The 12,527-nt window shown below is 38.9% G+C and overlaps 1 protein-coding gene across 2 annotated transcripts in view; it reads right to left on the bottom strand.

The window, feature by feature from the left end:
- CHIC2 (cysteine-rich hydrophobic domain 2) overlaps positions 1 to 10,779 on the bottom strand; it is a 53,560-nt gene extending 42,781 nt beyond the window's left edge. For both annotated transcript variants that reach the window (XM_011966504.1, XM_011966505.1), the window contains exon 1: positions 10,270 to 10,779. In XM_011966504.1, the coding sequence (XP_011821894.1) occupies positions 10,270 to 10,388 (119 nt within the window). In that variant the 5' untranslated portion in view covers positions 10,389 to 10,779. The remainder of the gene's footprint in view (positions 1 to 10,269) is intronic.
- Positions 10,780 to 12,527: the final 1,748 nt, after the last annotated feature.

The raw sequence follows: 12,527 nt of genomic DNA, 5'->3' as shown, positions 1-12,527 counted from the left end.
TCCCAGGTTCAAGCGATTCTCATGGCTCAGCTTCCCAAGTACCTAGGATTACAGGTGCTTGCCACCATGCCAGGCTAATTTTTGTATTTTTAGTAGAGACAGTGTTTCACCATGTTGGCCAGGCTGGTCGCGAACACCTGACCTCAAGTAATCCGCCCACCTTGGCCTCCCAAAGTATTGGGATTACAGGCATAAGCCACCACACCCAGCAGACAAATATTTTATAACGTACAATACCATCCTAATTTTGTTTTCTTATTTGAATATTTTATTTGGCATTAACTAGGTATTTTAAGATAAGTAAACAGGGAAATTTGGGTTCACTAATCAACAGTTTTCTTGAATGCATTTCAATTTTTTCCATAGTTCAAGTCCATATAATCCTCTGTCCCTCTTACTTCAGTTTTTACGTCTTCTATGTTCCTTGTATCTTCTTATATTAACAATGTCTCCTGGCATTCACTACTGAACTATCATTTTAAATTAAGACATGTTTTGAACTCATAATGAATTTTGCCTTTTAAATGCAGAAATGCAAGAATCTGCTGCTTCAACTTGTTTTGCCCTTAATCAAAAATATATGTTCGATGTTTCTTTTCTTCTGAGTTACAGTGATATTTTTAACAGTGAAATTTTTAAAACAGAAATATCTTATAATTAAATTAATTATAATACAACAATCTGAAAAGACGCTACACAGCTCAAAACCATGTATACTAGAGAGTGTAGTCTGTTACTCTGCATGCCTAACTAGGAACTCCCCATACTTTGGCTAACTAGATCACAAGTGGACATCTGCTTTAAGAACAGCTAATCCCTGGGCTGGCTAGCAGCACGTGGAATGGCAAGGCCAAACAGTCCTGCCTAACTTAGATAACATTAACTAACTCAATCAGCTCTCTCTTGAGGTATCTGAACATAAGACAAATAGATGGTAACATGCAGAGCTGACAGAGAGAGGGCTTAGAGAGAGGGCTTACAGAGAGGGCTTAAATTGAAGTCAAGATGTAGTAAAGCCATCGATAACTATAAGTCAAAATAAACTGAAGCCAATAGTAAGAAGAAACTGATATCAGCAGACAAGTAATGATGGGCCAGATCAGGGAGGGTCTTGTAGAACATTAAAAGGACTCTGAAGAAGATGGGGAACCTTTGAGGGGCCTGATACAGAGAAAAGACTTGAACTGACTTATGTTTTAAAGGATCACTATAGCAGATGTACCAAAATGACTGTATAAGAGGAGAGGCAAAAGTGGAAAGGTGGAGACAGGCGGAAGAAAATATATATATATATATATTTTTTTTGTAATTTAGATGGATTCTTGCTATGTTGCCCAGGGTAGTTTCAAACTTGTGGGCTCAAGTGATCTTTCTGTCTCAGCCTCCCGTGTAGGTGGGATTACAGGTACATGCCAGCATGCCTGACTTAAGAAATATATTAAGTGTAAGGCAGAAGGGATACTGGCAACTCACTCCAGCCGTGTAGGTGGCAAAATAGGGCCAGATTTTGAAGACAGAGCCAAAATGTCAAGACAAAATGGATGCAGTGAAAGAGAAAGAGGAAAATCAAGAACATATCAAAAAGTTTTTGAGCTAAACAAATAGTGTCCTCAATCTGCCATCAACTGACAATGGAAGGCTGCCGTTGAAGTTGATTTGGGGTGTAGATCATGAATTCTATTTTGGATATTCTGGATTATGAGACATTCAACCTGTACAAATCCACAGATACAGAGAATTTTTATCTTCCTATAGATATGACAAGACCTATGAGCATATGAACTAGAAATTTCAAACTGAACACATGGGTTATACAGATGGCACATGCAGAGAGAGCTTATTTCCTAATGCTGAACTTTGAGTTCAATGAACTCAAATTTTTAGCTACTTTTGGAGATAAAGTCATAATTACGGAAAAAAACTAACAGGCTTTGATGTATATAAATCATGCTTTATGTTTATCTGGTTGATTCAACATATGTCTGAATATCAATGTAGCTCAAAGAGGATGGGATCTAATTGAAAGTATACTCTATTTATCCAAAAGATACAGAAACCCTGGAGTTAGAGACACATTTTTGGGTTTCAGAATAATTCTAAAAATTTTAACTCTGTAACCACATTCTGAACATATTTGAGTTCATCCGGTTTCATGAAAGTTTAATCTCATTCAGGAAACTAGTGAAATCAAAGACTTAATTCTCTAAAGCATGTGTTAAATTTACTCTATCATAAACCTCACCATTATACATAGTCTTATAATAATCTAGCATTAGCATTTTATTCATTTTTAATTATTAAGATTATAATACCCATTATTAACAGATTACATATGTTGTTAAGCAGTGAAAGTTATAGAAGTGTATACCCACGAAAATGCACAGTATAACTAACTTCTGATGATATAGGGATGCAGCTGATCTAAACAACTTTTAAATTTTCTGTACTAAAGAAAAAAATTTTTGTATATCTGATTTATACATATTTTAGAATATTCTTAATACTTCTATAACTCAAGAGCAAAATAATGATGCTAAATTATGTTCACTTAAGCAAAATATATGGTTGAACTGATTTACAATACAGACTAACAAAAATATTCATTTCAAGTAACATTTATAATTGAGTAGTTTAGAAAAGACCAAGAAAGGAGACTGGGTACATAGGAACTCCACCACTGAACTAACCAAAGCCCACATTATGACTACAATGCAAGATCAAAGAGAATAAAACAAGAAGCTCTTGAAGGAAGCTCACTATATATAGTACATTCACTTTTTATCAATCAAAATAACAAAGTTAGGTAACCTTCAAATCCAACCAACTCTATCCAAGTAGATAGTGGGACAGAAAAAAAGCTTAAGGAGAAAAAAAATATTCTTCAGGGACATTGTGAGAACATTTCAGCTCCTGTGGATGCAACTGAGTTTTAAATGTAAGATATAAAAAATACAATTTTTTCCTCAAATCTAACGGATCATGTACTGAGGGCTGTCACATACCACACACCTTATAGCTAAAGGATATCACGTTTACGAGGGTTCCCACTTCAAAAATCTATGACCTTGTGGGACTCCCTCTAATTCCAGCACATGCTATTCTCTTGGCATACTAGCTGTCCCAGCAGCAGAACAAAAAGTGCAGGTATGCCATCAAAATAATTCCCAGTGAACAGTAAAAGTAGCCAGTTATTTAACGTCAGCCTACACAAAGCTAAAATTAAAAAATAAACAGACCAAAACACACACAACAACTGAGGAATCAGACAGCAAAAGTGGCCATTGCTATGTATTTCCATACATCATAGGAAAAGCTGTGAAATTTGATGGTTTATACCCAGAATTGTAATAACTCATTTAATCTAGAGATCAACACCCTAGCTAGGGCCACTATCACATCTTATGGAGGCTACTTCAATAACCTTCTAAATTTCATCTTAATCCCTTTACAATCCTTTCTGGCCCCTACTGAACTCTCTAACCTCATTTCAAGACATTATCCCCTTTGTTCACTATATTCTAGCCATAATATAGAGGTATCCTTTCAGTTCCTCAGGCAAGTCAAGCTTGTTTTGGCTTGGAGTCTTGGTACCTGCTGTTCTCCAGATCCAAAAGCTCTTGACAGGACTCTCGTCCTTCCTAAATGTTAGCTTCCTCAGAGAGGTTCTCCCTAATCACATTATTTTCAATCACAGGATCTCATCCATTTCCTTCACTGCAATTTTATCAGACAAAATTTGTCTATTAGCTGTAAACTCCATGAAGGCAGAAACTGTGTGTGTTTCATTTTGGGTTTCATTGTGTATCTAGAGCCTTGTGCAATACCTGGCAGAAAAATGGTCATTTAACAAATACTCATTAAATTACTTATCAGGAAACCTCAATAAGACAGCTGATAATCAAAGATTAAGCAAAATATACTCTGATAAAACAAAATAAATATTGTAAAACCCAAGTACTAAAACCCAAGCATCGAAACCCAAGCATCTACATTCAACAATCAGAATGAACTTGTCTTACTTTATATGCAGTTCTAATAAGGCTGGCTGTTTTACTTCCAAGTACAGCTGATCAATTACAAAGAGAGAGGAAAGAAAACCAAAAAGAACAGCCCACATATGAAATTTAAATGAAAGTGCCATTTAGAGAAGGTTCTCAAACTCCAACATACCTCAGGGCCACTAATGCATCACTGTGTACCAATCTCATAGCCATTTTTGATTAAATTATTCCTCTAGTCAATTAGATAATTCTGATCTATGCTCAGAATCTTGTTTTAAAGCAGAAAAGCATACATCACATTTTAGACTGACATCCCACAAACTGGTAAAGAGTAACCAAAAAATGTGCATGCAGGGTTAAACATCAAAGTATGTCATAAGTAATAATTTGTTGAATGCCTATTAATTAGATAAATTCTGACTCACACATAACCTCTAAGGTGGATATTATCCTCTTTCCGAGAAGAAAAAACTGAAGTTGGGAAAGGTTAATTTGCTTGTGGTTACTGTTAGGAAGTGACTGAGAATTGAAACCAATTTGCCTGATATCAAAGACCATACTTTTTCCACAGTACCATCTATTACTTCCCAAATATGTCTGACAGAATCACATAGCTCTCTTACCAAAACTAAAAATCCCTAAACTCTTCCCTTCCAGACCCAAGATTCTGATTGGGTCAAAAGTCACACACACATACACAGCACACACACACACACAATCTTACACGGAAGACACTAAAAGGATACTTAAGAGCATCTGTTGCTACATGTTATATTTAAAGCTTAATTTTATTAAGAATAAAATCTAAATAGCTTTATAGCAGATTAGAAACCTAAGCCAGACATAGCTATCAGATATTTGAAAGATTTCTTTCTGAGTATACAGCTAGCCTAATATCCTGGGCCTTTAACCTGTTAACAGTATAAACTCCAGCTGGAAATCAAGAGTAGATCTCAACTTAACAGTATTATTCTTTAGAGTAATATTATTTATTTAAATTATTTAGAATAGTATTTGATTATTTACTATCATAATAATTACATATAATTTACTTTTCACCATTTAATCCCTCTTTTCTACTTAGCTAGTCATATAAAATTTTAAGTACTAATCAATTTCATATCCCTTGGTAGGTAAAAATCCAACACTGAACTCTTTGGACCAAAATGTCATATAAATTCTCAAATTCAGATACAGTAAAAACTTTGAAACCTCAGTTAATTATCATAGTTCTCATTTCTTCAAGAAAATCTATGCATTAAGAAGTTTTAGTAGTTGGTCCAAATAAAACGCACAGAATTTTTTGTTCATACTACCAAAGATACGTCCAAATTATAATCAAATTAATTTCCTCTCAAACTATATGGAATAAGAAAAATCTCTGGGAGGCCACACATGATGGTTTATACATACAATCCCAGCATTTGGTGGGGCTGAGACAGGAGGAACACTTGAAGCCAGGAGTTCAAAACCAGCCTGGGCAACACAGTGAAGCCCCATCTCTACAAAAACCAAAAAAATATTTTTTAAAAAAAATTAGCCAGGAATAGCAGCGTGTACCTGTAGTTCTAGCTACTTGGGAGACTGAGAAAGGAGGATCACTAGAGCCAGGAGGTCAAGGCTACAGTAGGCTGTGATCGGGCCACTGCCCACAAGCTTGGATGACAGGGCAAGACTCTGTCTCAAAAAAAAAAAAAAAACAACTCTTGAGAAAAAAAAACAAAAAGAGTTATTAAAAAAAAATCTACCTTAATTTGATAATTTCCTCACAATTACCAGATTCCATTTTTTAAAACAGAGGAGGCATTTATCTTTTCAATGTGATAAGTAGTTACAGAATATCGTTTGCCTTTGTTAGGAGATGCAGACAGAGAAGAAAACAGTGATTCATTTGGCAATTCTGACAAAATCCAAAGATGTATACAATTACTTCGTTCATTTAGAAAATATTATAGGAACTATAGTATTCTAGACACTACATTAAAGAATAAAGAAAGATCAATAAACACAACCCCTGCCCGCAAGAACTTTATATCCTGTGGAGATACATTAATGAGGCCTTCAAAAATTTGAAAACAGAAAGCTTAAGCTTTAGAAATAAATAGAATATGTCTTAAAGATTATGCTGGGTGGGAGAAAGAGGTAGGAATTATAAAGTTTAATGAAATTGTTTTATTGAAAAGATTCTGTAATTTCGCAACTCACATTCAGGTCTCTTACTGCTAACCACAGCATCTAGTAGCAGTCCCGAAATACTGACACATTTCAAGACAATTTTTTACTAACTCTACCATTTGAAAAATCGATAAACACTAAGGTGTTCTTGTGATGTCTCTTATTCAAAAATCATCCCAATGTACTTTCCAAACATTTTCAAGTCACATTTCTAAATCTTTAATCTTCCATAACATATCTGGAAGGAAAACAAGCAAAAAGTGGTTTCTGACAGCCATTGATAAAAACTGGTGTTGAAGGATAAGGAATTATTTGTGGAGATGGTAAGATTACACCTCAGAAGAGAGTACATGAAGACACAGTAAAATTACAAGGGAATAACATTAGAAACAAATCTCAGCAAAATAACTTGGCTCTATGACAGGGCTTGAGTTAGAAGTCAAAGATTATACATACTCTAGGAAAGTCCTAAGTTTGATTCTGATATAACAAGGGTAGAAAGTGGGGATGGGAGCAAATAATGTCTGTTATAATGATAGATTACCTAGGAAATATTGGCCTAAAACTACTTTTAAATTCTAACTTTTAGACTGACACATCTTTTAGAGTTATTACTGTGAAAAATGAAACTCTTCAATAAATGATCAACATATTTTGCAAATATATTTTGAAACATAAGGAACTCCATAATTTTAAAATATTAACCAATCTGATCAAGACTACCTAATAGTCTTTTTACAGTATTACTGTTGCTTTTAGAAACTATTTTTCCTCATCGTCAGTTATATGAGAAGTCACCACGAAAGCAAAAAGAAAATCTACTTTTAATTGAATCGTAAGTGTAAGTATTTTAGGTTACATGTACCAAAATATTATGCAATAATAGGAATTTATCATTTATCTTCCTTCCTTTCAATACCACTTTCCTCAAAATATGCTTCTGCACAAGATTTCTCCATACTGCTACATAGAAATCTAACAATGAAGGGAAATATTATACTTAACAGAAGAATGTCAGAAAAGAATACTGATCATGAGAGAAGTATAAAAAATAAGTCTGATTTGGGGTCAGGATGAAAACATTTGTATTTTAAAAAAGGAAAATATTTGTATTAAAAGCCACTTTAAAGCAGACTTTAGGCAAATTAGACATGTTGCATCCTATGTCACAAAAATCTGATTATGCCTAGAGACCAACCTAGAGAATGGAAGGTAACTTTCTTTCTCACATCACCACAATGACATGCCAATCATGTCACGTGAGAATACAATAGTTTCTAAAAATAAACAGTAGTATTGTAATATATTAAACTAGAAAAAAAGAGCAGAAATAGTCAACTGTAAAGGCCTACTCAAAGTTACATCTGTGAAAAACATATGGATTGATCTATATCCTTCCAGACTGATCTAGACTACAGATGATTCAGTTTACATGGTCAATTACTTTCAAATTGGTAAGGGAAGACTGCTCTGATCAGCACCTCAGTTAAAAAAAAAAAAAGGTGGGGGAGGGGGTGTGAGGGGCAGTGACAAATTTAGCCAGTCTTACTACAACTGTTCTAATAGCTCCTCCCATTTATATTTAAAGCAAGAAAAACTGAATGTCCTCAACAGTCATAGTAACACATATGCACCAATTCTAAAAACCTTTATAGGTGCTAACTGGGCTATCCATTGGCATAGTGTGCTAGTGTGCCTGGGAATTATGCATGACAGAGCCATGTTAAAAAAAAAAAGTTTTGTATTATTACCTATGTGCCACAAAATAGGCTTAAGTTTTCAATGCAGAAAGATCCTTATTGTCATCAAAATACTTCAAACAGTAATTTAAGCACATACACATTGCTTAGAAATGGAAAAATAACACTAAAGTGAATCACTGTTATGTTTGACAATGGCAATTCTAATTTTTTAGTACTTTGTTTTACACCTGTTTCTCAAAGTGTAAAACTATATCTGAGGAGAATAATAAAAAACTAGTATCTACTGAACATAGTACCACACACGGCAATAAATTCTTTTCATGTACCATCTCATTTAATCCTTAATAATCTTAAAAGGTATCGACTGTAACTACCCCCATCTCAACTAAAGGTCATGAATAAACAATTTAACCAGGAAGTAGCTGAGATAGATTTTAACCCAGAGCCCAGAACCAAGATAAATGGGAGAAGAAGGAAATTGCTGAGGAAGATCAGAGATTTAATTCCCAATGTAAAAAGGCATACTGTTTATTGATGATAGATAGCCCCTCCCTATAACCTGGAATAGTTTTCAATCTTGGCTACACATGAGAATCACCTGTGAGATTGTATTATTTATTTATTTATAATTTTAACTATCCATGCCTAGCACCCTCACTTAGTACCTGGCCTTCAACTGGCCTGGGGTAGAGCAAAGACAAGGGTCTTTTTTTAAAGTCACCCAGGATTCTAATGGACAGCTAAGTTTGAAAACCACTAATAATTCTTTGCTACCCTATTAATCTCTCCAGGTAGCCAACCACAATCAAGTTTACTGATTACTTAGGTTCTGAGCACTTTGTCCACTATTATATTTTCCACTTTCAACAAAGTGCTTAGTTTTTCTTCTCCTTAATAGAGGTAACATTACAACTACAGCGGCGTCTTTTTAAATGACAAGATTTAGCTTTTCTTTGATATGAGGAATGTAGAAGGAGGGATAGACGGCATGACAAAGTGTGGAAATCACTTCTTTAAGCATCCACATACTCCTGAGGCTTAAAACAATGCAAAAAGGTCATAAAAGTCAAAATAAAATCAAACGGCAGGTTATGAATTCTGTGATACATGTTAAAAGTTTAATATCCATGATATTTGGTTGTATTTCTTAGGCTGGTGACAACACTTAGAAAGTATTACTGTGGTGATAAATTCCACTGTCTTGTCATGGTGCTGTGATGGCAATTATGCAGTGTTTTTACCCTGTTAAGTCACCTGAATATAAACTAACAGGTGCTAAAGAAATCAAAGCATTACATAAGCATACTCAAACAACAATACGGCTGGTCATATGAGAAATGCAATTATTTTGCTGACAAACTTGTATGAGAAGTCTTACTGTTTCCCTAAGTTATTCACAGCACATCCCACTCACTCTTCACCAAAATATAATGAAGACTATTCCAGATATTTTCAGACTTGCTGGCTCTTTTACTGAAAAAGTGAAGAAGTACAGAGATACCTGGCAAGTATGGAAGTTTGATCTATGATTTGAACAAGGGAGAGTATCAATACATCAAGTGGTACAAAACTGTGGACTTCACAGAGAAATATTACAAAACTTCCTGCTTCCGGACAGCTCATTATTTGGTTCAAGTCTTCACATTCCTTTATTTGTCATGGTCTTTCTGAAAGCTTTCATTCCTTATTGTTTAATACCAAACTTTTAATGTTACTAGTGGGACTTTCCAAATTAAGAAGCCCCAAGTTCGTGCCCCAAGGAGGAACTTCAGGACAGTTTTCCCTCAGCAACCTGAGCAGAGTGTATGTCCCTCACGTAGTTTTTTGTTGTTGTTGTAAACATATTTCTTTCTGCACATCTTAAATTTGTGTTCAACTATGTATTTTTATCACGTACAACTACAAGAACTTGCATTAGTTGTGCGGAAATGTGTGGAAGAACTGGGAGAACTGTGGGTATGTGTGAAACAGACACGACAGGGAGCTTCGCTGCCAATTGTCACTGGGGTCTCACACGACCCAGATCTGGCCTCTGAGCCATGTCACTGGGTGCAAAGGCACAGAGAACCACAGGATAACTGGGCGAGAAAACAAGGAGGCTCCCCGTCAATACACCCTGAAGGGGAAGGGTGGCCCGCAGGACAGACCCTAATGAAAACCCGTGCCTACTGGGATCGTCACATCGCCCGGGCCTGCAGGAGGAAGGACAGCGTCCGTCCCCACTTCGGAGACCCAAACAAATGAAAATAAGCCAAGTTCTCACTTCCTGGTCGCCGACTCTTTCCGAAGGCCACCGACACCCGACGGACACAGGGGAAACCGCGCTCCCGTGGAGTAACGGGGCCCACCCCAGCCCGCACCTCCCGCCCTCGCCCTTCTCCGGGCCTTACACGGTGACGTGACCGGAGCCGCGGACGACCACCGGGTCCGGCGAGTACTTGAGCAGCTGCTCCTCCAGGGCCCGCTCCTCGTCCTCCTCTTCCTCATAGATTTCGTCGAAATCCGCCATCCTGAGCCTCCGAGAGCCCCTGCCCAAAGGGGCCTGACTCCCGGGATTGGCGCCGGGGTACCCGCGGGCGAGGCGGCGGAGGCTGAGGGGGGTCGCCGCTGCCGCCGGCTCCGAGGCCGCGGAGTTCGCTGTAGGCTCTCTCGGCTCCCGCTACAGAGGAGATGGGGTCGGGACCGTCGCCGCCACCGCCGCCGCCATTACCATTAGCAATAACAACAACACAATGTCAACATCCGCCCAGAGGCCAACACCTCCACAAGCACAGACGCCGCTGCCGCCGCCGCAGCAGCAGCAACTCAGGCAACCACAGCAACAGCCTGAGCCACCCGCAGCGGGAGCAGCCGGCTACGGCATCGCGAGACTTCCCGGGCCTACGGGTGGGCGGGAGCGTGCGTGGGCGCGTGGGCGCGCGGACTGGCTGGCGGGCGGGCGCGCGCACGTGCGGCCTCGCGCGCTCCCAGGCCGCCGTCTTTCCTCTGCTTCCACCCGCGGACGGCGCCTGAGGCGCGCGCTCCCGCCGGCGCGGCCCCGCCCGCAGCTCCTGGGTCGCGGACCCGGGGGGCGGCGGCTCCGCTGACTGGAAGCGGTGACCTACGACTCCGACAACGCAGCTCGGAATGTCCAGTGGGACATTCAGTTCCCCAAAGTCATCTCTAACCAAAACAAACAACTGAAAAGAAAAAGCCCTGGCTGGAATAGACACATTTTTGTGCGTGCCATGCCGGTTTCTCTAATAATCGCATCTCGCTTTTTCTCAGGTTTTGAGTCTATGAGTACCAGAGTCTCTTTTTTCCCAATTTCAGGAGTCCAGCAGAGACATTGCAAACATTTGTGTCCACCACAGGATTTTCCAAGACATCTCCAAATTCAAACATCTTGTCCCTTGATCCCCTTAAATATAATCCAATATATGAGGCCAACGATGCTGGTATTTTTTTTTTTTTCTTACAAGAAAATCTCACAGTAGTCATGCTATGAAAAAAAAAAAAAAAAAACTGATAAATTACCTGGATTCCATATTAGAAGACGCAGTTTCTTGCCCTAGCTCCCTCACCAAACATAACCTGGTTTGTGGTGGTGTTTCCTTAAAACCTTAGGGAATCCCTTTCCTTTTCTTACCAGTTCCTACCACAAAAAAAGACCTGAAAGAAAGGGAGGAGGGGAGGAAGAAAAGCAGGCAGGAAGGAAGAAAGGATGGAAGGACGAGAAAGAATGAAAGAAGAATGGGAGAGAGAGAGAAAAGGAAGGAGGGGAAGAAGGAAGGAAAAGGTTTAATGGAGTCTACTTATCTGCCTCGTAACAGTTGAAGGGTCACTTCGGGTACTTGGTATCATTAAACATATAAACAGTACAGGGGTAGGGCTTCTGAGAAGAGAGTCCTGGACAGTGAGGACACATCATGGGAGAAGAAAGGATAGTTCTACTGAGCCCAGCGCTGGTCAGGCTATTCTCCAAGTGCAGTGTTCATGTCACAGTAGTCAGCTTTAGATGGGTCACTGTTGACGTGGAGAAAGTGCAAAGGAGGTCAATGAGGACAGTGAGAAATGCCAACCTCCTATTGGAAACAACTGAAGGAAATTGGTGTGGTCAGCCAAGAAAAGATGAAGGAAAAACACAGTAGTTGTATCAGACTTATTGTATGCCTCCCTGGAGGATATTTGTTCATTCAACAATTATCTCCTGAACTCTAGCTATGTGGCAGGCACTGTGGGTGTGTGTGAATGAGGCACAGGCCCTGCCTTCCGGTAGCTTATCTATTGTTAAGGCAAGCAATTGTCATCTCTGCCAGGGGCTCCTGGAGGAAGACACAGGGAGTATCAGCGGGGCACACAGGAGGCAGCTTGGTCTGGTATTTAACAATGTGGGTTCTGGAACCTGACTACCTGGCCTTGAATCTCAGCTCTGCTACTTACTGTGCGACCCTGGACAAGTCACTCAACCTCCCTGTTCAGTATCTGCCCCTTTGGGATGCTCAGCAGATTCAAGGGCTTAAGATCTGCGAAGTGCTTAGAAGAGGGCCCAGCACACAATAAATACAGGGTGATAATAGGTGATGCTTAAGGCTCTGCAGCTTATCAACCCTATGAGGGTCACCACAGCATTATGTAATATTTTACTGCTTATAAAGCACGTGCATAA

This window comes from Mandrillus leucophaeus, unplaced genomic scaffold (genome assembly GCF_000951045.1).
Source record: "Mandrillus leucophaeus isolate KB7577 unplaced genomic scaffold, Mleu.le_1.0 Scaffold762, whole genome shotgun sequence".
Classification (NCBI taxonomy): domain Eukaryota; kingdom Metazoa; phylum Chordata; class Mammalia; order Primates; family Cercopithecidae; genus Mandrillus; species Mandrillus leucophaeus.
This window is presented reverse-complemented; position numbering and strand designations above follow the sequence as displayed.